The sequence below is a fragment of the Leucopleurus acutus genome (assembly GCF_964270905.1).
Source record: "Leucopleurus acutus genome assembly, chromosome: 7".
In the NCBI taxonomy this organism is placed as follows: Eukaryota; Metazoa; Chordata; class Mammalia; order Artiodactyla; family Delphinidae; genus Leucopleurus; species Leucopleurus acutus.
Window position 1 is genome coordinate 32,934,283 of NC_139150.1, and position 26,098 is coordinate 32,960,380.

A 26,098-nucleotide genomic window follows, 5' to 3' on the forward strand; every position below is an offset into this window, starting at 1 on the left:
AGACCCCTGCAAACATGGAGAGGCCAAAAAAGAAAAATTAAAAAAAAATTTTTTTAAACATCTCATTGGAAAAGTCAGAAGCCCCCTTGACGGAAAAACCACCATGTATTAGGAACCTACCAACCCTCACAGTTCTACTACTTTAAGGCCACAACTGCCGACAGTTAGGGAAGGTATTTCCTTCCAGGGTTTTTGCATGTGTCTATTTTTAAATAGTTAAGACCACAGTAGGACCACCTGACTTGAAGCTCAGTTGTGCGTGTGTTGGTCCCACTAGGCTAGGACTCCTCCAGGGTCAGCCCAGTCAGTATACTGAAGTTCATAACCAGCTTTTTTTCCACTTAGCATTATATGGTAAGTATTTTCCTCCATCATTAAATACTCCTAATAAGTATAATTTTAATAGCTGCATAATGTTCCATTATTTGAACATCCTTTAATTCAGTTAACTCCCCTATTGTTGGCTAGTTAAACTGTGTCTAGTTTTTTCCATTATGGACAATACTGAGATTAACATCCATGTACACAAAGCCTTTTTACACAACAGATTATCTATCTCCTTTAGGATTGATTCCTAGAACAGAAGTGTCTGGGTCAACAATATGCCGTTTTATGGTGTTGATATGTGTTGATCAAGAACTTCTCAGCAGTAGTAAACCACTGACACTGTCACCAGCATAGCTGGTCTCACCAGGCCCTCACCAAGTGCCAGCTTCTGAAAGCACAAAATATAAAGGATCCAAGGACAACTGAACCAGGTTTCCCAATAAATCAATGGCAAAAAGAACAAAGTAGGTGGGAAGCAATCATAGACCAAAAGAGACTTAAGAGACACATCAACCAAACACAAAGTAGACCTTGTTTGGATGCAGATTCAAACTAAGTGCGAAAAGGCATTTTTAAATAACTAGGGTATTAGATAATATGAAGGAACCTCTGTCAATTTTGTTAGATAGATAATGACATCCATTATTACCACTGATGGATGACACTGTGGCTAAGGGGAAAAAAAGGTCCCAGATCAACCTATTAACAATGCACATTAACACGTTTATGAGTTAAATGATACAGTGTTTGGGATTTGCTTTAAAATACCCCAGTCTTCCCCTTCCCTCCACTCCAAAAAGATGGCTGTAGGAGGTAGAACAGATAAAGCACGACTTGCGTAATGTTGCTGAGTGATGTGTATGTGGGGGGGTTATTATACTATTCTAAGTCCTTTTGTGAATTTTTAGAGTTTCCATAATAAAAAGTTTTAGAAAAAGAAAAAGGAAAACTGGCTCTACGTGAAGGTGCATCGCCAGCCAGTGCTGCTGCACCTGATGTGGCATCACCGTGGCGAGATGCAGTCTTGGTGTTTTGTGTGTCCCTTGGGGTGAGAAGCAGAGGAGCAGGGGGGCTGTTTAGCGAGCCCAGGGCCACAGGCATCACAGCCAGCCTGGTGGCTTCCATGTTTGTTGCCCAGTAGAGTCTCCTGGGAGCATGAGCCCCAGCACCAGGGGCTCCTCAACTGGTCTGGCAGTGAACTCGGACACCTGCAGCGGCCTAAGCTTCCCAGGTGTCTCTAAGATGAAGAAAAGGTTAAAAACCAGAGCTCTCGCTCACTTCCTCTTTTTATAGACAGCAACACCAAGACTCACCACAAGTCAGAACCTCAGCCTCCCGGCTCCCATTCTGGGACCTCTCCACCATACCACACTCTCGGGGATGCTCTAGGGCATGAGCTCTGCAGGCCAGCACGCCTGCGTTCAAATCCCAGCCCTGCTCTTAAGGGTGTGCCACAGCAGGCAGGTTCCTTTACCTAAGTCTCACTCCCCTCACCTGGAAAATGGAGACAATTCTCCTTGTACCAGAGAGCGGTGGTGTGCATAGAATCAGATCAAGTTGGAACCCAGAGTGCTTAATAAATGTCAGTGCAAAAGGCTTATTTCCAGCCCCTTGACTGTGAGTTCCTTGGGGACAAGGACGAGGTCATATTCATCTCAATCTCCAAGTGTATGGACTGAGGGCCCTGAGTTGCTATGCACTGAGTCAGGGAGAACATCAATGAGTGAATGAATAAAAAATAAAGAGACCAAGCAGTGCTTAATGACCGCTGGGCGCTGCAGCCGTGGGCATTCAGGATTCACAGCCAGCTCTCGGGTGTCCTGTCCCACAGCCCTCCCATCCCAGGTCAGCCCTGGAGCACTGTGGCCAAGGGACCACATGTCTGTAACTTGAGTCAAGGCTCTGAAAGCATGTGTGACCAAGTGTTGCTCGGGGAACTGGCAGGCCCAAGCTGGTCACCAATCGAATTCTTTCCTTTAAAAATATTGACACTTAGGGCTTCCCTGGTAGTGCAGTGGTTGGGAGTCCGCCTGCCGATGCAGGGGACACGGGTTCGTGCCCCGGTCCGGGAAGATCCCACATGCCGCAGAGCGGCTGGGCCCGTGAGCCATGGCCGCTGAGCCTGCACGTCCGGAGCCTGTGCTCCGCAACGGGAGAGGCCACAACAGTGAGAGGCCCGCGTATCGCAAAAAAAAAAAAAAAAAAAAAAAAAAATATATATATATATATATAGAGAGAGAGAGAGAGAGAGAGAGAGAGAGACACTTAAATGGCAATTTAATTCCCCAGTTCACACAAGCCCATGCTGAGGACCAGCTCTGGGTTTCCCACTTCTAAAAGACAAAGTCACAGCCCTTAAGTGGTGACAACCTCACACCTGTGCATAGAACTTTCCGAACATTCCCTGACCTGCATTCTGACTTGACCTCACAGCCACCCTCTTCTACAGATGAGGAAACTGAAGCCCAAAGAAAGGGATTTGCGTGAGGTCGTACAGTTGCAACCCAAAAACTCGTGTTGGAAGGGACCTGAAGGTGACCCTCTGCCCCCTCCCCCCCACACACAAACACACCTCTGATGCTTCTATTTCCTCTACAGTCCCTGCCACGTCTTACAAGCTTCCCCACCTCCAGGATGGAATCTAATGACACTTGAGATAGGCCTTTGTATCTTCAGGCAGCTCTGCCTGTTAGAAAGCTCTCATTCCAATTAAAGAAGGGCAATTTGGGACACAAATCCAGGTGCCCTAGGTTTTTACCTCTTGCTTCTTCTTCTCCACAAACTGCAGCTTCCTTGTGCATTCCTAGGTTGGAGGACCCTCAAAAGCCCAAATTCCGCATTTTGCGAACCAAAATGAAAACCTCCCTCTAGGAAAGCCAGGAGCAGGCCCTTCCCATGCCTCTGGTCTTTCGTTTTCTCCTCTGTAAGACCAGCCAAGTCAAATCTTCATGCCTCTACGCAAAGTGAAATTTTCACTTACCGGAGGGACTCCTCTTTCAGGAGCTACTGTGGGTATGGGAAGCGGGGGCCCCTCAGGGAGAGCGCCACCCAACTCTTCTGCCCCAGCCGTGGGAAGGGACTGCTCTGTTGTGGCTGCTGCTAAGTCTTCATCACCAGGACCCTGAGAAGCCAAACCAACACGATGAATCAAGTCACCTCACCCATGATGCAATGTGCACACTGCTGCTGGGGAGTTTCGTTGACTTTCCTTTCAGTGGCACTAGCCCAATTTCAAAGCACTTCCCTACCTACAACTGTCATTACACCCAACACACTCACAGAAGCACAGACTCATAATCCCCTTCTGAAACATGCATCTCCTCTAAACCCCCTCCCCTGTCATGGTGCTTACTGCCTCTCACCCCAGCAATGCTGTCTAACTTTGTACCACATTCCGAGAAAGTTCTCCTTGGACAAAGATGGGGGTAGAGGGTCAGGACAAAGCCTGCTCCCCTGACCCCCTCTGCTCTGCTCCTTCAGTTACATCCTGCCTCCCTCCGGTTGGTGCCGACCCAGATAAATGCTCTAACGAAGCTGCCTGTGCACTTGGCTCTGGGAAGGCCGGCAACTGCTCCTGTCTCGTGACCCTAACCTCTCTCCCCACTGTGAGCCAGAGAGGATGCTAGGAGACACTTACGGAAGTGACTACTTGCTTGGGGGCCGCTGTGGGTGTGAGGGGAACCAGGCCATCAGTGGGGAACCCGCTGGCCTCCTCTTCCTCAAAAGTGCTGAGGGGCACTTTTGCTGTAGCTATTGTTAAGCTTTCTTCACTGATTGGACCCTGAAATGAAATTGGCATAAGGGATCGTGACACTTCATCCACACCCCTGGTTGGTGGGTGTGTGATTATGGGGAGGAACCTGCTGAGGCCATCACATACCTCTCAGGTCGTCCCCTCCCTGCCCCGGAGTACCCTCCAGCACACCTGTGCCGCGTGCTTTGGCCCAAACCTGCGCATCCTCAGGAACTGGCACTGCCTACCTCTGCAGGAAGCCCTTCTATCTCCAGACAGCTCTGCTAGTTAAGTTCTAGTTTCTGTTGAGTAAAGACTTGGTAGAACTGGGACCTGAACCCTAGTTTTCTCACCCTGTGACAAGGGATTTGCCTTTAAAGAAGAAGGAAAGGTAAGGAGGGAGGGAAGAGAGATGAAGGAGAAGAGAAGAGGAAGAAGAAGCAGGAGAAGGTGGTGGCGACGATTTGTTAATTACAATAATCCATGTAACTGCCAAGTAGCCTTGGGAGCCCCGTCACCTGGCCAGGGCACACCTTCCCCACTGTAAGGTTTCCTTGTCTGGACATTAGACCAGAGGTGAAGGGCTGGGAGTGAATGTGTGGAATGATCTCAAAGGCCAGTGTTGACATGTGATGGCCTGACAAGCCCCTCGTTTCACTCACTCAGCAAACATCTACTGAGTCCCCAGCATCAGCCGGGATGAAGACAGATCAGTGAGCAAGACGTATGTGATCCCTGGCCTCACAGAGCCTCCAGCCTGGAAGGGAGCCAGTTGTGATGAGGCCTTCCGAGGAGACGTTTGGGGTACTGTGAATGTGTCTAACGGGGAGACTTCACAGCCTGGGAGGCACCTCCCTGATGAAGCGGTGTTTGAGCTGAACTCTAAAGGATAAGCAGGAATTAAAGGAGGGAAGAAGGAGAAGGAAAAGGTTCCAGGCAGAGAGGGGAGGGTGTGGGAAGATTCTAAGGCAAGAAGGAAATAGGTATGCTCAAGAAACTGAAAGGCCAGTGAGGCTGGAGCGCCAAGAGCAGGGACAGTGGCCCAAGATGTGGCCCTAGAGGCTGGCGAGGCCAGACCCTGCAAGCCTTGGAGCCCAGGTGTGGGAGCGGGGTCTGCAGTGAGGACAATGGTCCACAGAGGGCTGCCCCCACCAGGAGGAGCCGGGGGCAGAGAGGATGGAGGAGGCCAGGAAGGGCCTTAACCATTGCCCGGGCTGGGGATGTGGTGTCTCGGTACAGGGGGCTGGCGTTGGAGAAGGGTAGAAGGACGCAGATCTGTGATGTGCTGGGGTAGGAAAATCAACAAGACTTGACATGTGACAGAAGGTGGAAGTAAGGAAGAGGGAAGAGAATTCTGGATTAGGCAGCTGGGGGATGATGGTTCCATCATCTGAGATGGGAACACAAAAGGAGTGGAGACAGGAGTCTAGGTTTGAATCTGTTGAGTCTGAGTGTCCTAGGATACTTGCATCCTGTCTTCAGGAGTTGGGAGCAGTGTCTCCGTGAGGCCTGAGGAGAGGGCTGAGAAGGCCTGGCCATGCCCTTGGACCCCGCCAGGGCCTGCCTGCACCTGGACCCTCCACTGAGCTCTGAGAACCTGTGCTTGCACCCAGAAACGGGCATGGCGGTGCCCGCCATCACCTCCTCCACTCACACCCAGCACTCCTCCACCCCGGCTCCCGAGCCCTGCATCAGCCTGCTCTGTCCCCACGCCTCCAGGGCCCACAGTACACTCACCAGGCACCGGCAGACTCCACCTCTGAGGGAGTATTTGGTCAGAGAGGTGTCCCCTCCCCATTCAGGTTCTTCTGGATTTGCTGAACAGAATGGAGACCGGCCCCCTGAGAAGGCCAGGATCCGCTCCCAGCTGTGACCTCAACTTTCCAGCACGTTATACTCCTTACCAAAGTGAGCCCTTCCCCAGGGTCCTGAGTGGGCATGGAGAGGGTCAGTCCCCCGGTGGGCACACTGCTGGCCTCTGCTTCCCCGGCACTGCTGACGGGCACCTCGGCCTCCCCTGCTGCTGTCGCTGCTGAACCTTCTTCGTTATCTGGACCCTGAATAGGAAGACGTCACAAAGGGGCCCCATCACTGATCCGCTGCGCTGTGGCCAGGGGAAGCTAAAACTGCCCTCCCCGAGGTTACTGATCATTGTGGTGACAGGTCCAATAGATGCTTCCCAGGCCTTTACTCACTGGGACTCTTGGCAGGAGGTGACATCGTTGGCCACTCCCAGAGCAAGAAAACACCACCCCTGACCCAGACCTAGACACAGCCTCCAAACCCACCACCCTCCCCCCGAGGCTTGCTTCCCCCAATCTTTCTAAGATCCTACTGTGACTACATCACTTCCTGCTTTAATACCCTTCATTCCACATATTGCGTTGATATACGATATTTGCTTTTCTCTTTCTGACTTAATTCACTCTGACTTCTGTATATACAGCAGAAACTAACACAACATTGTAAAGCAACTATACTCCAATAAAAAAATTTTTAAATAAATAAGTAAAAATGAGAGCAAAAAATATTTTTTAATAAATAAGTAAAAATGAGAGCAAAAATAAATAAAAGTTATATATTATTTAAAGGAAAATGAGTTAAGATCAAATAATTGAGTTTAAGGTCACTCATGCTTTACTGAAAGCTGAAATTAAAGAGCATGTATAAAATCTGGAAAAAAAAAAAACACCCTTCAGTGACTTCCCATTTCTGCTGGACACTCAGGCTCCGTCTCACGGCGTCCACGGTCTCAGAGGCTTCTCTAGCCACATTTCCCCTCCCCATTGCTCACACCGGGCCCCACAGCCATGCTGCGCTTGTTTAGGTCTGTGTGTGCTCCTGTTGATGCCTCCAGGCCTTTGCTCCTTCTGGCTCACCTCCCAAACACACGTCTCACCCCATCACTTCTAAGCATCCCCCTGGTCTCGCCTTCAGCCTCCTTTCCCCAGGAAGGCTTCCTGGTCCCCCGAGTCTGGGCTCTGGGCCCCTTTTGATGCTCCCCTGTGCCTCTATTGTCCCTCTTCCCTCTCTGTTCCCAGGAGCTGGGTCTATCCTATTCACCTGGAGCCCAGCACAGCACTCCACAAACACCTGCTGAATGAGTCAACAGAGGCCTCGGCCTCCAAATCAGTGTCTACTGGGACTCGGCCCCACAAGGATGTCACTCTGTCCTTTGCAAAGAGGTGAGGAAGGCCAGTGACTGCTCCCACCTGAGACGCAACCAAACTCCAGAAGCAAGTGAAGCGGAGCATGTACTCTGAGCTAATTACCAGAGTGACCCCTTCCCCAGGGTGCTCGGTGGACATGGAGAGGGTCAGTCCCTCGGTGGGCACACTGCCGGCCTCTGCTTCCCTGGCAGTGCTGATGGACACCTCGGCCTCCCCAGCTGCTGCTGTTGCTGCCAAACCTTCTTCCATATGTGGACCCTGGGAACAAAGGCATCACTAGGGACCACGTCACTTGCCCATGCCCCCGATCAAGGTGGCTGTGGCTGGAGAAGACTGACTGCCTGTGTCCTCCGGCCGCTTGCATTTCTGTAGCTTCTTTCCTCAAGGCACTTTGTTATCTGTGATGTTACCCCAGCTCCACAACAGTCCCAGAATCCCTGTGGCAGGAGAGACTGCAAGGCACATGTGTCTCCCATGTGATTCCAAGCATCTGTTTGCCACACCAGTGACTGGGAGATCAGTGCCTCCTGAGACACATATAGCTACGCCTCCTGCTATAGCGCTAGACACTTCAATCTAGACCTGTCTTCCTCCCTGTGACCTCCCCTACGTGCGCATCCAGGAGCCATAAGAACAGGGCAAGAGTCTTCGTCCATGATGGTGCTTCAGAGGTACGCAGGCAGCAACCCCGCCCTCCTCAGCCTTCTCCAGACTGGACACTCCCCTCTTTCCCTGTGACTCAGTTTCTGCAGGAAATTCACAGGCAGATTCTCTGAAGGTTACACAGCAGATGCAGGAAATGGCAACAGAGAGCAGCTTTGGCTGTTGGTGTCACCAAACCAACTATGTTTTATCTGTTTCACAAAGGTTTGTTTTTTAAAAAAATTTGGGTGGAGTTTTGCTTCGTTTTGCTGCAAAAAGTAGTTCTTTGGGTTTTTTTTTTTGTTTTTCAGCCACACCTCATGGCTTGCGGGATCGACCAGGGATTGAACCCTGGCCCCGGCAGTGAAAGCCTGGAATCCCAACCACTAGGCCACCAGGGAACCCCCCAAAAATGTAGTTCTTTTGGATACTAAAAACACTAGGCTGATCAGAGTTAGACATATTTCTTTGCTGAAGGACTTCTCAGAGCCTTCTCTGTGAGAAGAATACAGAGTGGATCATTCCCCAAACTTACTGGCCTATAGATCCATTTTTCCATATAACATCAAATCCTTACAGAATTACTGTCCCCCCAAAACAGAGAAAAGATGATGTCATAGGATTTTAAAATGAGATTTTTTTTCTGACTCAATGTCAGCTAAAGCCCCAAAGTACAATTCCATAAGCCTCAGGTAACCTCCGTGTTCTAAAAAAAAGGAGCCAGAGGACTTACATGGGACAGGCAAAGAGAATGAAATGGAATCAGTTCTATCAGCATTCGCCCACCACCTGCCTTCGGCTATGTAAGAAAAGGTAAAGAATTCATTTAGGGGTTGAGTGCTTAGAGACTTTTGTAAGAATTCCTTTGGAGACAATTTTCTGCGTGCTGTGGCTCCCCCCTGGCCCCCACCACAAACCATTTGGTGAGCTGGGTATGAAGTGTTTGGACTTTGGGAGGCAAAGGGACTGGTGTTTGATTCCCTCTAGGGAACTACCAAAGGCAAAAGCAGGGAGCCATCCAGACTGAGTCAAGAGAGAGAGACAGAGATATCTGCTCTGCAGTTGTTTTCCTAGTGAACGACTGATATGACCCTTCCAAAGGGAGCCAGCTAAAGCCATCTGGAGACGGACTCCCACCCAAAGGGCCCCCTAGAGGATCAGGGTGACCAGCACAGGGTGGAAGCCCAGGAAGAAGTTAAAAGGCCAAAAATGGACTTGGGTCCTAGATTCCCTGCAGGAGGACCTGTAAGGAATCACAAAAGCCCCCGTGAGAGAATGTTCCAGCAGCCAGATATCTTCCCCACAAAAGGCCCAGATCACTGTCTGACCAGCCACATAAAACTATGTCGTGGGGCTTCCCTGGTGGCTCAGTGGTTGAGAATCCGCCTGCCGATGCAGGGGACATGGGTTCGTGCCCCGGTCTGGGAAGATCCCACATGCCGCGGAGCGGCTGGGCCCGTGAGCCATGGCCGCTGAGCCTGCGCGTCCGGAGCCTGTGCTTCGCAACGGGAGAGGCCACAACAGTGAGAGGCCCACGTACCGCAAAAAAAAAAAAATCAAAAAAACTGTGTCGTTTTCTCCAGGTGGGCCAGACTTTCGGGTCAGGGGGGGAGTGATGAGAGGGAGGAGAAAGAAGTAAGAAAACAGAGAGGAAATATCCCTAACCATGCTTCCTTCCCTGCCTGGCTCCTGGTTATATTTGTATTGAATTTTTGATATTATGCTGCAGGGATTTTGGAAATACCTCTGAAAATAGGTTGTTACCAGATAGTAACTGGAAGAGGAGAGAAGTGTCTTGAGTTTTCACCCCAGGATAGGGGAAAGAATGAGCTGACACAAGGGTTTTAGCAGAGGCCACAGGTGAGAAACATAATTTGCTTTAATTTGGCACCCTCCCTGTGTCCAGCATTGAAACAACTGGCTTTGCAAATGTAAAAGCCAATTACCAAACAATAGAGAAAACACACCTGCAATTAATCTCATTCTCTCTTGAAGGGGCTCAAAGGGCAGAAGAGGCTGTGCATCTTCACAACAAGAGGGATTGAGAACCCAGCATGCATCTCCCGGCAGGTTTGAGGACCTGCCTCTCCTCCCCTGTCCTGGTGCATCCCTGGGGAGACTCTGGGGCCCTGGGACTCCCGCCTTCTCTGTACCAGCAGGAGGGAAGCAGTCTCCCTGATATTCAACTAAAACCCTTGTGACTCTCTATGGTGCCCAAGACAAGTCACCATCAAGTCTGAAATAAGCAAGCAAATGTACTACTGACTCAGACGAAATTTACCATTCACTTACCTCTTCAGTGACATGAAGGAAGGCCCCATCCCCCGAGCCAGTGTCAGTAATGGGGGAACCATCCACAGTATCAACTGTCTCCAGTGTGTCATTCAGGATCTCACCAGACCCTACAGGAAGCAGGCATTTTGCACTTAATAACTGCATTTTGCAAATGAAAAAGAATGTGGTCTCTCTTCACCTATGACTTGAAAAGATGTCCATAATACAGGATTAAGAGGGAAAAAATGTTGCAGAAAATCGGACAACGAAAGGCAGTATTACGTGGTGGTTTCGATCACAGGCTCTGGCACCAACTATAGGGTGAGAACACTGCTTTGCCGCTTACTAGGAATGTGACCTGTGGCAAGGCATTTACCCTGTGGCTCAGGTTCCTTGCCTATAAAGAGGGGATCATAATTCCTATCTCCTAGGGTCATTTTGAGGATTATGTGTTACAAGGATTAATTAAACTAATGCAGGAAAGGCACTGAGGACAGTGCCTGACATATAGTTAGCAAGGGATAAATGTTCATTGTCAGTGTGGTTCTACATTTGTAAAAGGAAGAAAAACTATATATGAGAATACACGTTTTATCATCATTATATATATTATCATTATATAATTAATATATTAATTGTTATATATAACATATAAAATATATAGATAATTATGTACATATGTGTGTGCAGATAAACCACACATACTAGGCTAAACCACAGTACTTAACAGTATTGGTTTCTTCCAGAGGACATCAGAGGAAACTATTTTTTTGATTCATACAACTCGGCATTGATTGAACTGTTCCCACAAGCACATATTTCTTTGGCAATTTAAAAAAACAAATGGAGTCCTAAAGCAAAGAAAAAGACATTATACTAACATGAATGCCTGCCTGTTACAGGCTGGGCTGCAGGCTAAGCACATCCCACGCACTGCCTCCTGGAAGTCTCCGGCTGGCCCATCTGTCCTACCCACAAGCACCTCCATACCACCTCGCAGCAGGTGGGCAGAACCAAGGCAGGAATCCTACGTTTTCAGTATCCCCACTGTCACCCCACGGTGTGTGTCCTGCTCTGATCTGCACACTAGCACCTTGTGATTATTAACCCCGTTTTGCAGAGAAGGAACAAGGTCCCACATAAGAGGCTGCGAGGGGCCTGAAGCCAGCCCTTTCCACACACACTGTGCTCGTGCACGTCCCATGGTAAGGACACTGTCGAGGGGGAGGTGATGAACTATTCAAGGGACCTTGTGCCCACATGCACTTAAAAGACTGAATGCCCAGCAGTGGTCAGTCTCTCACTGCTCTCTCGTCCTCCCTGATCTGACCACCAGGGGGCGCTGTGCTAGCAGGCAGAGGGACCCCAGGCCTCTGAGTCCCCACCCCTTGGAGGACCGAGTTTTGGGGGGGGACCAAGGTCCTACGCCAAGATGGTGTCAGGGACCCTTGGGATAAAACTCCTGGGAGGCTTTCCCTAGCCAGGGACAGGGCTTGGGGTTCAGCCCCTTCCTCCTCACTGAGCTGTCTGCTCAACAAGAATGAGGATCTCTAGCCAGCTCTGCTGTTTCTGCTTGGCCTTCTGTCTGCCACAGAAGTAATCTGGCACATGCCGGGGAACAGGCGAGCTGTGCTTAGTCTGGGTCCCGCCTCCTATGCACTCACCCCTCAGTCTAGGGGAGGCCCTCGTCTCCTGGCCCTGCAGCCTCTGCCCCCTCCTAGCCCCTCTCTCTGAGATCCTAATTCCCCCCAGGAGAGCAGCATGTGCCATTCACAAACCACTTCCACACCCGCAGCCACAGCATTCAGTCCTCTCATCCAGCCGGGAGGCAGGGGTTGTGAATGCTCGCAGTGGACGCCGGAGGAATCCAAAGCTTGGAAATGCTGAGCAACTTGCCCACGCCCGACAGCAAAGAGGTGTCTGAGCAGGGTTTCGTCCAAAGGGTCTCATCCAGCGGTCTTTCCACGGCTACACCCTGACTCCTTGCTGGTATTGTAACTTTATTAAATTATTATACAATTGTTTTCTATTCAGTACTATATACCTTCTCTCACAGACAGACTTCCCAAGTTTAGTTGTTAAAATAATATTCATTTACGGAGGGCAGAAGTAAAAGGAATAATGATACATAAGATTTTAGAAGACATAAAATACCGAAGTACAAGAGAAAATAAAAACCACCTACAATCCTGCCACCAGAGATAACCACTCACAGCATTTTGTTGTATATTATTCTAACACACACACACACACACACACACACACACAGTGCTCTACATGGTTATATATAAATAGATATAAATAACATATATTCAAATTTAGGGTCACAGCACACATATAGTTTTGAAAGCTGCTTTTCTTGTGGAGTACACCATTATCATGTCTCTGGGTCATTAAATTTTCTGTGTCACCAATTCCAGGGCTGTACATGTGAATGTGGGCAGTCTGGGTTGTTTTTGACCTTGTACCTAAATCTCAGTGCTCTGGCGTTGGCTGTAACTTCAGTTTGAATGGTTACCCCTCTGATAAAGGGCAGAAAATGCAGGCCGATCTCCGGCCATGCTGCTGCCTGGGGGATCCTGTCAGATCCTGTGCAATTGCTTCTGCCAGGGCTCCTCTGTATGGCTGGGCAGGGGTGAGAGCCCTGGATGGGTAGTCAGGAGGCCAGCACTGCCCCCAGGGCCTGCCAATGACCTCCTGGGTGTCTGCCCCTCTTTGGCCATCAGTTAGTTTCCCACATGTGCCAACAGGAGTTTAGATGGCCTGATCCTCAGAGAGTCGGTGAGTTTGTGGCCAAGGCCGGAAAGAGTAGGGATTCTGGAATCAGGCCTGGGCGCTGGCTCAGTCCCACCACTCACTAGCTGTGTGACTGTGGGCACATCACTCACCTTTCCAAGCATCAGTTTTTCCATCTGTAAAATCCTAGCTAATACTAGCGACTAGTAGACATGTTGTCAGGATTGGAGGGGAAGTATGTAAACACTTGGCACACAGTAGGTATTTAATAAGCAGCCACAATTATCACAAGCTTTTCACACCCCAGGCCCTTCTGGAGGGGTGGAGTCTGGGGGTTAAAAATTCTGGCATCCAAGATTAAACACCGGCTTTGCCATTTAGGAGCCGTGGAGCCTCGGCTGGGTGACATAACCTCTCTGTGACTCGCTTTCCCCATCTTGTTTGGGAAATGAGGGTGATTATAGTCCCTTCCTCAGGGGGTTGAGGGGAAGCTCAAGTGAGATGCTCTCTATCACATACATCACCCAGTCGTCACTCAACAAAACCCACTGCGTATGAAGGTGCATCGGGGACTTGCCTTGCTTGGGGCTGCTGTGCGGGACGGCGCTCACGTTGGTGGTTTCCTGGGGCCCCTCAGGTACAGGTTCACCGGAAAGCTCTGCATCCTCAGAGGGAGAAGACAGGATTGGAGGTGTGTTGATGGGGCCAACTCTTGCTTCTCTAGACTGCAGGGGAAATGAGACCCAAAGGATTTACTCAGCAGGAGAGCAGAAAAGACGGCAGTGAGTATCACTGGAGAAAACAGTATCTCCATAAAAGCTGAATAAACCAGAAGAAAACCTAGACCTGCCTATTGTGCACCTGGGCGATCACTGGGCCACCCAGGCCCTAAAAAAGGTGTATGTTAGGGTAATTAAACTTTGTTCAGTTTACAGCAAGACTCTGATACTCTTGGCTGAAGCTCTTTGAGCACAGAGACCATATCCCTGTGATCCCTGCATCCCAGGCCAGCACAGAGGAGGTGCTCAGTAAAGATGCGTTAAAGGGAGGGAGGGAGGAAGGGGGCTGTGCTCAATAAAAGCTGTATAAATCCAATCCCAGAGGTACACTGGCCCTGTATACCTATGAAAAAAAAGATGGGTGTGGTTTCCTTTCTAGGAAACTTCAGCTTCTGTGTAACTTTTCCAAAGCCAGTCAATGTCTTCACCACCTTTACCAACTAGGAAAAAGCAAACAAACCAAAAACCCCAACAGTTGGAAACAGAGCAGTTCAGAGAGCTAGGCAGAAATCCTGATAAAGGGCAGCAAAGGTCATCCCCAGACCCAGGATCGGGGAGCAGCTCCTGTGACCCAGGGCTCGTTAGTGGTCAGATAGTCTCATCACTTTCTGAGCTCAAGGGGCTAGGGTGAATGGAGGGATCCTACCGACCAGTGTGGGACCTGTGGTATGAACACGAAACAACTAAGACACTAAGATTTCAGGGTAAATTTCTTACCATACCTATCACTTACCTATCCTGACTAATAACAGAAGGTTATTTCCTTAATGTCAGAACCTAGTATATAAATGATGACTTTCTGGTCCATCAGAACAAAGAAGATTCTTATGTGCCCCAAAACTTAGGATTTAATGGTTCAGTTCTTATAACCAAACTCGAGTCAAATCCCAGCTCTCCACTTATTAGCTATATTATATTGAGCAACTCATATAACCTCACTGAGCCTCAGCTTCCTCCTCTGTAAAATGGGGCCAATAATAACTACTTAAAAGTTATAAAATGCATGGAGGTGCTTGGCATAGGGCCAGGCCCATAGTATGAGCCCATAAATGGTAGCTATCATCAACATCCCTAGATGTGATTTCTCTGGGTGTTAATATTAAAGGTGATTATCGTTTTGCTCAACTGTACTTGTAGTTTTTTCCATAATGAATATGGAATACTTGTGTACTAAAAAAAAGATATAGTCTACTGCACCTTAAAATCTCCAGGGTGAGGGCAGAGATGGAAGGCTTCAAGAAGTTGAGCCTTGAAGAATGAACAGTTTCAGAGAACAGGGATGGAAGGAGGCATTGAGGTGAGAAAGGACACAGCACTGCCAGGGCCTGACAACCTGTGCTTGGCCAGGGTTCGAGGATGGAAGCAGGGGGATAAAACCTGGGGAGGCAGAGAGAGGGAGGGGGCTGGCTCTTAGGTGAGAAGTCTGGCCTTAAACCAGAGGCAACAAACTGTGTCCCTTTGGGTATCAGGATGGGGGAGATGTGGGCAGGTGTGTACTTTAGGGAGTTCACCCTGGTGTCAATGAGAGCATGGATTTGGGGTATTGAAGTTTAGGCCAGGAGACCAGGAGGGTGCACTAAAGAAGCCCAGTGAGGCAGGAACCAAGGGGGTATAGTGGGAGCAGCAAGCAGTCACTGCCCCCCAACCAAGGAGAGGCTGTGAAGAAGACCAAGTTAGAGCTCCCCATTCCCCAGCTGCATGGTGGTCTAGCAAGGCGGTAAGGACCCCTGCCCCAGGCAGGTTCCTCTCCTCTCCCTGCCAAGGGTTGGGGGAAGCCACTTCACCATGGTTCCCTAGCCTGGAGCAAGACTGCTGGTGGCTGGAAGCCAAGTGGCTTTACAAGGGGCTTGGGATTTGAGATGAGGCAGGTAGGGCAGGTGAGCATACGGGAAACACAGGACAGTCAGGTAAGGGTGGGCTGAGCTCAGCAACTCAAGGCGGCAAAGTTTGACTTATATGAAATCACCAACTCCAGCCTCTCAGCTAAAAACCTCTTCTGGCAAAACCCCAACAAGGCAGCCATGAAGCCGGGGTTCAGGGCTGAGCTGGTGAGCTGACCCTCGGCAGTCAGGGTCAGGTGTCCTGTCTCCAACAGGCTGCTGCTGGTTTTCAGGCATTAGTGTGGATGGAGAACCAGTGTGGCCTGTGACAAAATGGGAATGTCAAGCCTTAAGAGTTTTTAATTAAAATGTGGTAATTTGGGCTTCCCTGGTGGCGCAGGGGTTGAGAGTCCGCCTGCCGATGCAGGGGACACGGGTTCGTGCCCAGGTCTGGGAAGATACCACGTGCCGCGGAGCAGCTGGGCCCGTGAGCCATGGCTGCTGAGCCTGCGCGTCCGGAGCCTGTGCTCTGCAACGGGAGAGGCCACAACAGTGAGAGGCCCGCGTACCACAAAAAAAAAAAAAAAAGGGGGTAATTTGCTGGCCCACGTTCAACACATATTTCCTGAGGCCCTACTGTGTGCCATGTCTTGGCTGATCCCCAGGATATAGAAGTGAGTAAATAAGAAGGGCATCTGTCCTTAAACTGCTGGACTACGGGGAGATGCAGACCCAGACCCAACTAACTGTGATGAACGTGACACTTGGGATTGCCGGAGTGAGAGTCACGCGTGAGGAGGGCAGCGTGGCCGTGGCCTCCAATGATGGGCTATGGACTGGATCCTGAAGGAGTGGGAATTGGCCAGGCAGAGACAGGGGTGGGCAAGGGCCCTCCGGGCAAACAGAACCTGCAAGAGCCAAGGCACAGATGAGGAGTGAAAGGGTGTGTTGTGTTGGGAATCTGTGAGCATTTGGGTGTGGGTGGAAGAGAGGTCCTGGCTGTGGCGCAGAATCACCTGCAGAGTTTTGTGTAAGTACGGACCATCAGATCTTACTCCAGACCTACTGAATCTGAATGTCCAGGTATGCAGCCCAGGCAAGAGGCTTTTTTTAAGACCCTCCCCCAGCACACACACCCCTACACGCACACATACGCACAACACATACAAGCACACATACATACACACACAGACATATATACACAGACACATATGGACATATAAATAAACACACACACACACACACACACACATTCAGGACTTTGATGCACAGCCAGGGCTGAGAACCCTAAGGTATTAATTCTAACTCGTCAAAGATAGAGCTTTCCAGAAATGGAAAGGTGTGTCAGCACATGCTGACTTAGCAGGGGGAAGAATTGGGGAGCAGGGACTCCTACCCTAAATGGGGAAGGAGGCCAGGAGGGCCTGGCTTTTTAAGGCCCTGAGTGCTCAGGCAGTCCATGATTCCGTTTGCTAGTCATGGCTTGTGTCCTGGAGGGCGGCAGGGCTGGAAAGGCTGAGGACAGGGAAGTGAGATTCATTCCAAGAGAGAAGCCAGACAGAGAGGGGAGGGGAATGTCTGAGCCGAGGAGAGTAATTCCACCACCCCCACCCTCCCCCACCCCGCCCTGGAGGGGGCGGGGCAAGGCCGGTGGCCAGGGAGGGGAGCCTTCCAGGAGAGGGTGAAAGGGACAAGTCCCTAGCTGGGGGTGACATGACTGATAGCAGCCTGGGTCCAGGCTGGAGACCTGGCTCTGCCACCTCCAGGCTGGGCAGCCCCGGGGCAAAGCACTTCACTTGCGTTTACCTCAGTGCCTCCTCTGGGGAATGAATGGAAAACACCACCCTGCAAAGAAGGTTACAGCCCTCCCTGACCAGCACCCGCCTCCATGACATCTCATGCTCCTAAGCCCCACTCCCCTTTCCTGTCCGTCGCTCAGGGCTACCTCGGGTTATTAGCCTCTCTGCTCAAGTCAGCCTCACTCCTAGCTGTGAACTGGTACCCTGGGGGCGGGGGGCAGCGTCAGGCTAGAAAGCCCAGGGGACCACGGCTCTGTGCCCTGCTGCCCTATGCCCTGGACATGCCAATGGGGTGGCCAAGCGCTGATGGGCACACAGGATTGCAACACTGCCCAGACAAGCCACCCGCCAGTCACCACCTAGGCGGGCACCTTGGACCCTTGACTTTCTCCATCTCAGCTACCCCCAAATCGGCTGTGGTCCTGAGGATGCACCCCTGCGACACCGCCCAGGCCGGCAGCACAGGGTCACGGCCTGAACCCTCGATGGGGCATGAGGGGACCTGTGCTCTAGCCTCAGCTCAGCCACACACCCTAGGGCCAGTCTCCTGCCCTCTCTGGGCCTCAGTTTGCTCATTTGTACAAAGGGCAGTTTTCTGTACACATCTGAACAGGAAGAGGTGACCTTTAAGTCCCTCCCACACTAACAGACTCTGGTCCTGTTCTGTACCACCCACCCCTCTGTCACTGGAGGTCTATAATTTAGAGCCCCCAGCTTATTTCTAGCTCCCTGCTTTCTTCTATCAGAGATGAGTCTGTAGACTGAGCCAGACCAGTCGAGGAGATGGCTGGGGCTTCTGTGCTCAGTGACTCAGACAGTGCCGGCTGTTTTCATTACAACAGGCTCCTTGGTGTCTCCACAGTCTGATTCAGTGCTTTCAAAACCACTTCCTTGTCTTGGCCATGGGGCACATTCCCAGGAGGGAGGAGGCCCACACCACTGGGAGGATGGCTGCCTTTCCCATGGGGCCAGAAACGAGCTCCTGGGAGGACTCTGCATCTCATAGGAGTGGGGGCCCCAACTTCCTTCTCACAGCCAGAGCCCTGAGCAAATGTGACAACAACCACCGTTCAGGGCCACCTCCCTTGTGCCAGGCACTGGGCCGAGACCTGCCCCTGCATGGCCTCATCTAACCTCACAAGGACCTCATGAGATAGCACGCTGATTATTGTTTTATGGGAGAGGGGCTGAGGCTCAGAGAGGCTGAGTAAGTCACCTAAGCTCACACAGCTGGGAGGTGACAGAACACAAAGTTCACCTTTGGACAGCCCTCTCGTGGCCACAGCACAGGGTGGCACCCAGGTAACGGTGTTCTCCTGCAGTTGGGATTTTGCAAAGTGCCCATTGGCCAGTGTTTTCCTGACCTCCCCAGGTGAACTGTCTAATGAAGTCACAGTTCTGAGAACAGAGACGTCAGACCAGGACTCTCTGATATCACCTAGCCCCATAAAAGCCGACTAAGAGGACATGGCACAGCATCCAGTACTCACCGGGGCTTGAGTGTAGGTGACGGCTTCCAAGATCTCAGCTACTCTGTCTGTATCCTGAAGCCCGCTGGTCTCTCCTGACGCCTGTGTGGAGACAAATCATGCTGGGCAGAGGGGGGCAGTTTACAACTGCGGAGTCACAGAAATGAACTCCTGTGGAGGAACGGTGCGTGTGTGAAAGAGAAAGAGAGAGATGGAGATGGATGGAGACAGAGGGAGTGGGATGGAGAAGACAGCATACGTCTTGGCTATTCTTTCTGTTTCCTTCCACATTTTATTGCTCAAACAAAAAACTACAATCAGTGTAGTCTCTCTAACATACCTACCTGCATTTTGCCCAGGTGCCCTTCAATCTCGATCAAAAGGCACTCCCTCTTTGTGCGACTGTCGCCAGAATTCCTCACTGGGAGTCGTTACATTTGAAATACATCCTCCCTTTGCTACCTAGTCTTCAGGGTTAGCCCCCTAATGGCAGCCAAGACACCGTATGCCATGATTTTGTAACTTATTTGTGGACCCTTGGGTTGTTTCTGTTTGTTCAATAGCAACACGGAGATGAAGGAATAAATACACACAAAGCTTCCCTTCTTTCAGCGTCATGCGAACGCCAGGCTGGGATCACAGCCTCAAGGAGAGCAAACATTCTCACAGATCCAAGTTCCACCTTGGAGGGACTTTCCAACGACACTGGCAGCAGTTTTTACTAAATGAATAAAATCAGCTTATTTTAGCTTTGGGGCTGACACCACCCAAAGAGGGGCAGAAGCTCTAGGAATACGCCACGCTCTGCCCATCTCTGCCTTTCCTGCATTATTGCCATGGCTTCTGCCGGGAACACCTCTTCTTCATCTGGATGACACTTGCCTGTCACTGGTCAGGCATCAGCTCCGGCCTGACCGGCTTCCCACTGCTCCTCCCCCACCTTCCTGTCCTACCTGACCTCTAGAATTTGGGTCTGAGGGCCACTCACACTCAGCTCTGTCACTGCAGTTTGGGTGTGTGTGAGCATCTGGAGGATAGAGACAGTTCCCAGTTCATCCCTTCATCTCCAGCATCTCCCCAGGTCTGTCACCTTGCAGGTGCTCAGTCAATTCTGGCGGGGGGGAGGGAGGGATGGAGGGGGGAAAGGACCCATCTTTTGTCCCCTGCCCACCACCACTGCCCCCAGCTGAGGAACTGATTCATTTGCCAAGCATAAAAGCTAAATTTAGTTTTGCTTTTATAAGAATTTACACCCAGAATGTCTTTGAGTTTTTACTTTGATTTTAGAATCCTGACACCCTTTCTTGGCAGGAAGTCTGGAAACCACGCCATTGACTGGCACGGCCACGGAAGAACCTAACACCTTAGAAGAAACGCAACTCCTCCCCCACACACACCAAAGACATGGCTGAAGTTCTTAAAAATAATAATAAAGCCAAAAAGCCCAAAATAGGACTTGATGCAGTGCTTGCCAAGATGAGAGATTTCAGAGACTTCATGACGTTGGAAATGAAAAATTTCCTGGGCGCCAGCTTCTCTGGACGCCGGGGGGAGGTAGGGGCTCACCGAGGATTCTTCAGCTTCACACAGCTCCTCGGGAGTCCTGGGGTCACGGTGGATGGTAAGCTGCTGTATAGACCCCTAGGGAAAAGCAGAGGGGTCAGAGGCCACGTCTACAGCACAAGCAGCCGTGGGAAACATGACATTTTTGTAACAGAGAAGAAGCCGTGAAAGGACAGGTGTGAGGAGTGCCGCCCAGAGCCGTGACAAGGAAACCAAGCCACCTCCAGACCTGTTCTCATTCAGGGGCATGCTCCTTGGGCCAATGTAATATGAGCCCCACTAACTAGACAGGTCCTTGGAGAGTATGGTGTTCAAAGCGTAGACTAACAGCAGCCTCCTAACTTGTCCCCAGGTCCCCAGCTTGTCAACAACGAGCCCTAAAATGCACGCCTCCCGCACCAGAAAGTGTCTCTCCCCCATGACTCCATGCTTCCCAGCTGGAAGGAACTGTCCCCAGAGTAGGTGTCCACCAACCTCCCTGCTTCCACTCTGCCTCCCCTCTCCACACCTGACAGCCCGTTCTCCACGACTATCCCCAAGCAAGCGTTTCAAAATTATTCATCGGATTTTAACTTCTTAAAATCCATCTTCCACTGTCCTACAGATAAACCCAAACCCCAGGCCACAGGCCTGTCCTGAATCAGTTGGGAAGGTATCAGTAAGAATAGTGCTGACTAAATGAATAACTACAGTAACTTAGGGATCTGCTTTAGAATGGCTTATTCATAAAAAACATTTTGGGCTTCCCTGGTGGCGGTGGTGGAGAGTCCGCCTGCCGATGCAGGGGACACGGGTTCGTGCCCCGGTCCGGGAAGATCCCACATGCCGCGGAGCGGCTGGGCCCGTGAGCCATGGCCGCTGAGCCTGAGCGTCCGGAGCCTGTGCTCCGCAATGGGAGAGGGCACAACAGTGAGAGGCCCATGTACCGCAAAAAACAAAAAAACCATTTTGACAGCAAAATCAGTTTTCCGGTATTTTTTTCAAGTCGCATTATCCAAAAGGAGAGAGAGAAACTACCTCACACTCTGGCATCCCAGCTATTCCACCTTTGTAGAAATTACATGCAACTGCCACCCTTTTCCAAAGATAAAATCACTGAAGGATCTAACAAACCTTACCCTTTCTATAATGCCTTAAAACATACAAAGTGCTTTCACACAGGCTAGCTCACATGACTCCACAACCCTGTGGCCTAGGTTTTCTTATCCCTACTTATAGATAAGAGAACACAGAGAAGATCAGAGAATCCAGATACTGTCTAAAATCATCAAGCTACACTGAAAACTCAGTGCTGGAATCTAGGTTTTGTGTTCTGGGCCTAACTTTCTTCCCACCAGCATACATGCCTCTTTGAGGACATAAGAATAAGATAATAACAAGAATAGTTGCTTGTGTTTGTCGCACGGTGTCCAGAGGCCCCCCTGATCTGCAGGGCTCGGACTCACAGTGAATCCCTCCAGCCCCGTGGCTCCTGCGTTGCCGACGAAGATTCCCGCGCTGGGCTCGAAGGCCAAGACCCGGGAGGACCTCGGGAAGGGGACGTGGCTGTGTTCTTCGCAGTCCACAAGGAGGGTCACTTCCTCGCCCTGGACAACCATGGCAAAGCGGTTCCACCTGTGGGTCATCACGGGCACCGGGAAGGCGGCAGCCTCGTGGGACACCTTGGAGCCGGGCTCCGTATAGTACAGGATGACCCGCTGGCTGCCGTCCTCCACTCCTGAGAGCCGCAGGCCCAGGTAGATGACCTTCTGGAAGGCATCTGTGATAGCAAAGAGCACGCCGCCTCGGGCACTGCTGGGCTTCGCCATCACGCTGATGGCAAAGTCCCTGAAGAAGGTGGGTGGGATGAGGGTCCTGGCCGGGCGGCCGACGTTGGCACCAGGCCCGAAACTGTAGGCCGGGAAGCCACCATAGCCAGTGACAAAGGACACGGACGAGGGCAGCGGGACGCCGATGAGCTCCGTGAGGTCCAGGTGGCCCTGGGAAGCCAATTCTGCAGGGAGGGAGAGAGGAGGCCATGCTTCACATATATATTCGACTACGCTTGGAAATGAGGAAGAAATAAATTCAGGAATGAAATGGGATCCTTCAGGAACCCCACTGTTGTGTCTTAACTATTGTTTTTCAAACTTTTTTGACAATGACCGACAATAAGAAATGCATTTACATGGCCACCCAATATGCACGCTTAGACAAATATATATCTGTAACAGCGAAACAGATGTTTCATAAAACATTATTTATTTTTAATACTTACCAGGCACTATGATATTTTCCTTTCTGTTTAACAATTCTTTTTCTCTTTTGTTTTATTAAAAACATGCTGGAAACAACCTACTGAATTGATATCATTACCCATGAACAAGTCATGATTAGCAGTTTGGAAAACATTTAAAAATATTCCTAGAATATCCCTACAGTGTTCCCCCATCAACTTAAGGATTTTTTCCCCATTTCTTTCTTTAAAAGAGGATAGGTTTGGGACTTCCCTGGTGGCACAGTGGTTAAGAATCCACCTACCAATGCAGGAGACACAGGTTCAAGCCCTGGTTCGGGAAGATCCCACGTGCCGCGGAGCAACTAACCCCGCGAGCCACAACTACTGATCCCGCTTGCCTAGAGCCCGTGCTCCGTGACAAGAGAAGCCACCGCAATGAGAAGCCCACACACCACAACGACACTCGCCGCAACTAGAGAAAAGCCCATGCACAGCAACGAAGACCTGAGGCAGCCAAATAAATTAATTAATTAAGTTTTTAAAAAGTGGATAGGTTTATTTTGTTTTGTTTTATTTTGAATGAGGTCTACTGTTTAAGTGCCTCAGGGTGTGGGGAAAAAAGCAGGGACAAAACCAAGTGTTCTCAGACCTTAGGACAACTGAAATACGTATCATCGTCATCGCCCTCTGTCACTGTCGTCATCATGGTCAGCATCACCCACATTCCCCGGGCTCTCACTCTTACCAGGCTCTAATCTCTTCACATACATTAGCTAGCTCATTTACTCCTCACAACAACTCCATGAGGGCAGGTACTATTATCCCCATTCTACCCCAGAGAAAACTTAGAGAAGGTAAGAAATTTGCCCAAGGTAAGCCCCTCAGGAGAGCATCCCACTAATGAGGTGTGCTCTTAACCACTACCCCTTGGGGGGAGAAATAATAGGCCTCCATTGTGGTGGCCTGGAAAGGACCCCAGGTTCATGAGCCTTGGTCCACCCAACCACTGTCCCCTGGGAGAAGGCTGCAGGCTGGCTTGCAGTGACGTGCACCCCTGTGCACCTGCGGTGATGAGATAGGAAGGCAGGTCCCAGAGAGAGGTGGGCAGGAGCTCTGCAGGCAGGACAACAGATGCAAACTGGATTTTGAAAAAGGAATGCTTGAAAAAAGGAATGTAAGATATTCATTTTGTTTAATATGTTTAGATTGATTTCATGTTGAGATGATAATTTGGGGAAATTCTGGGCTAAATAAAATATATTATTAACATTTTTAGAACAAGAATAACATGAGGAACAGGCATGGGCACACCACTCCACTTAAGAAAGAAAATATCAACTCAGCTGAAGCTCTCATGGACTCTCTGATCCTATTCTCCCTGCCTATGCCCCAGAGGCAGCCACTCTGGGGGTCTGGTGTTTATTATCCCCATGCATGCCTTTGTGTGTTTACTACATGACTATATGTCTCTAACAGAAGGCAGCACTGCTGTGCCTGTCTACTAACCTCATATAAATGTTGGCATGCTGCATGTATTCTGGAACTTTTTTATTTTCCACTCAACGCTGTATTTTTGAGATTTATCCCTGTTGAGACGTGTGGTTCCAGGTCTCATATTTTCACAGCAGTACTCTAGGTATACATAAGCCACTATGGATTAGTTCACATTTCTGCTGATGAGTGAGGTTACCATCACTATTACAACCACTACTACTATGGACTTTCTTATACACATCTCCTTGTGCTTACCTGTGCAGGTAATTCCACCACTTAGGGTAGAATTATTGGATGATATGGGTATATGCATCTGCAACTTCACTGAGTGTGGCTAAATTGTTCTCTTAAGCAACTGTGCCATTTTTAAAAAATTGAGATATAACAGACATGTAATATTGTGTAAGTTTAAGGTGAACAAAGTGTTGATATGATACTTATATTATGTATTGTAGTATGATTACTTCCCTAGCATTAGCTAACACCTACATTATATACCATAATTATCATTTCTTTTTGGATGCAATTATTATCTTAACTATCATTAAGATGCAACTGTGCCATTTTACATGTCCACCAGAAGCATGTTCTTGCCAACATTTAGAAGAGGTAGAGAGATGAGATTTGGGGAGTGGTCCATGGGGCTTTTCAACTACAGTGATGATGTTTATTTCTTTTTTTTTTTTTTTTTTTTGTGGTACGCGGGCCTCTCACTGCTGTGGCCTCTCCCGTTGCGGAGCACAGGCTCCCGACGCGCAGGCCCAGCGGCCATGGCTCACAGGCCCAGCCGCTCCGTGGTATGGGGGATCCTCCCGGACCGGGGCACAAACCGTGTCCCCTGCATCGGCAGGCGGACTCTCAACCACTGTGCCACCAGGGAAGCCCTTTATTTCTTAAACTAGATGATATTCAAAAGTATTCCTTGTAGTATTCTTTATAAAAATGCCATGGAAAATATTTCACAACACTCAAATGAAAACGATTGTCCCATCCTCAACAAAGGGCAAATCTGATCTGTTGAGAAGGCTTCTCTGGCCATCTGTGCCCTCAGGGTCCGCGGCAGCCTGGGCGCCTGGCTGGAGAGGCCTTTGTGGTCTAGACCCAACCGCACTCTGACTCCCCAGCACTCCCGACGCCCTCCCTCCAGTGCCCCAGGCCATCACAGGGCCCCTCCCCTCCTTGTCAAATGCTCTTCCCTCTGCCACCACCCCACCTCGCCCCACCAGTTATTTTTACCAGAATAACTAACTCCTCATTCTCCAAGACTCCCTCCCATGAAATCTCTTGTTTCACCTCCTGACCTACATCTCCTTCCAGGCCCGCATCAGATGCCCCCTCAATATATACTGAGGTCTTCCACTTCCACTCCCAGCACACTGCAGGTCCCTGTTGGGTCACTTGTCTCTCTCCCCATTGTACCACAAGAACGTGGACCACACCATTTATCTCTGTGTTCCCAGTATCCAGCTCAGTGCTGATGAATGAATGCATGAAAAGATGAACAAATAAATGAAGTCCAACCCCTTCAGTTTACAGAAAGAAGGCAAAATTGAGGTTAAAGGAGGGAAGGGATTTGGTGGCTAAAAGTAGATCTGATTCTCAATCCAATGCTTTTTCTGTCCAGTTTGCAACTTGCAATAAAACAGAAACTAAAGTATGAAAAACCCCAGAAGGCAAAAATAACAAGATTTATAAATTTCATTAAATTTAACAACACATAAATTTTTAAAGTTCTGCATAGCAAGAATAAATCCCCACAGTGTCAAATAAAATCCCAACCTGGACAAAAATATTTGCTACATATATCACAGACAACAGGTGAATTACGCTAATACACAAAACAAACGAATAAGCAGGAGGCCAAAAATCCAACAGAAAAATGGGCAAAGAACAGGAAATTCTTTCCACAGTAAAAGAAAAAAAAATGGCTCTTAAACATATGAAACAATACTCAACCTCATTCAGAACAAGAGAGATACAAGTAAGATTATGAAGATACCATTTTCCCTATCAGATTGGCAAAGATCAGAATGTTGGATAATATTCTGTTTGAGGAAACAGGCCATCGCATGCA

General features: G+C 49.7%; 1 protein-coding gene across 1 annotated transcript in view; it reads right to left on the reverse strand.

Annotated features, from left to right (window-relative positions):
• COL15A1 (collagen type XV alpha 1 chain) overlaps positions 1–26,098 on the reverse strand; it is a gene marked incomplete at both ends in the record, with an annotated part of 103,045 nt that overhangs the window by 45,869 nt on the left and 31,078 nt on the right. Inside the window, 9 exons of the mRNA XM_082843699.1 lie at positions 3,308–3,448; positions 3,965–4,108; positions 5,965–6,117; positions 7,333–7,488; positions 10,165–10,274; positions 13,460–13,607; positions 18,771–18,851; positions 20,316–20,390; positions 21,758–22,305. Coding sequence (XP_082699825.1) covers positions 3,308–3,448; positions 3,965–4,108; positions 5,965–6,117; positions 7,333–7,488; positions 10,165–10,274; positions 13,460–13,607; positions 18,771–18,851; positions 20,316–20,390; positions 21,758–22,305 — 1,556 coding nt within the window. The remainder of the gene's footprint in view (positions 1–3,307; positions 3,449–3,964; positions 4,109–5,964; positions 6,118–7,332; positions 7,489–10,164; positions 10,275–13,459; positions 13,608–18,770; positions 18,852–20,315; positions 20,391–21,757; positions 22,306–26,098) is intronic.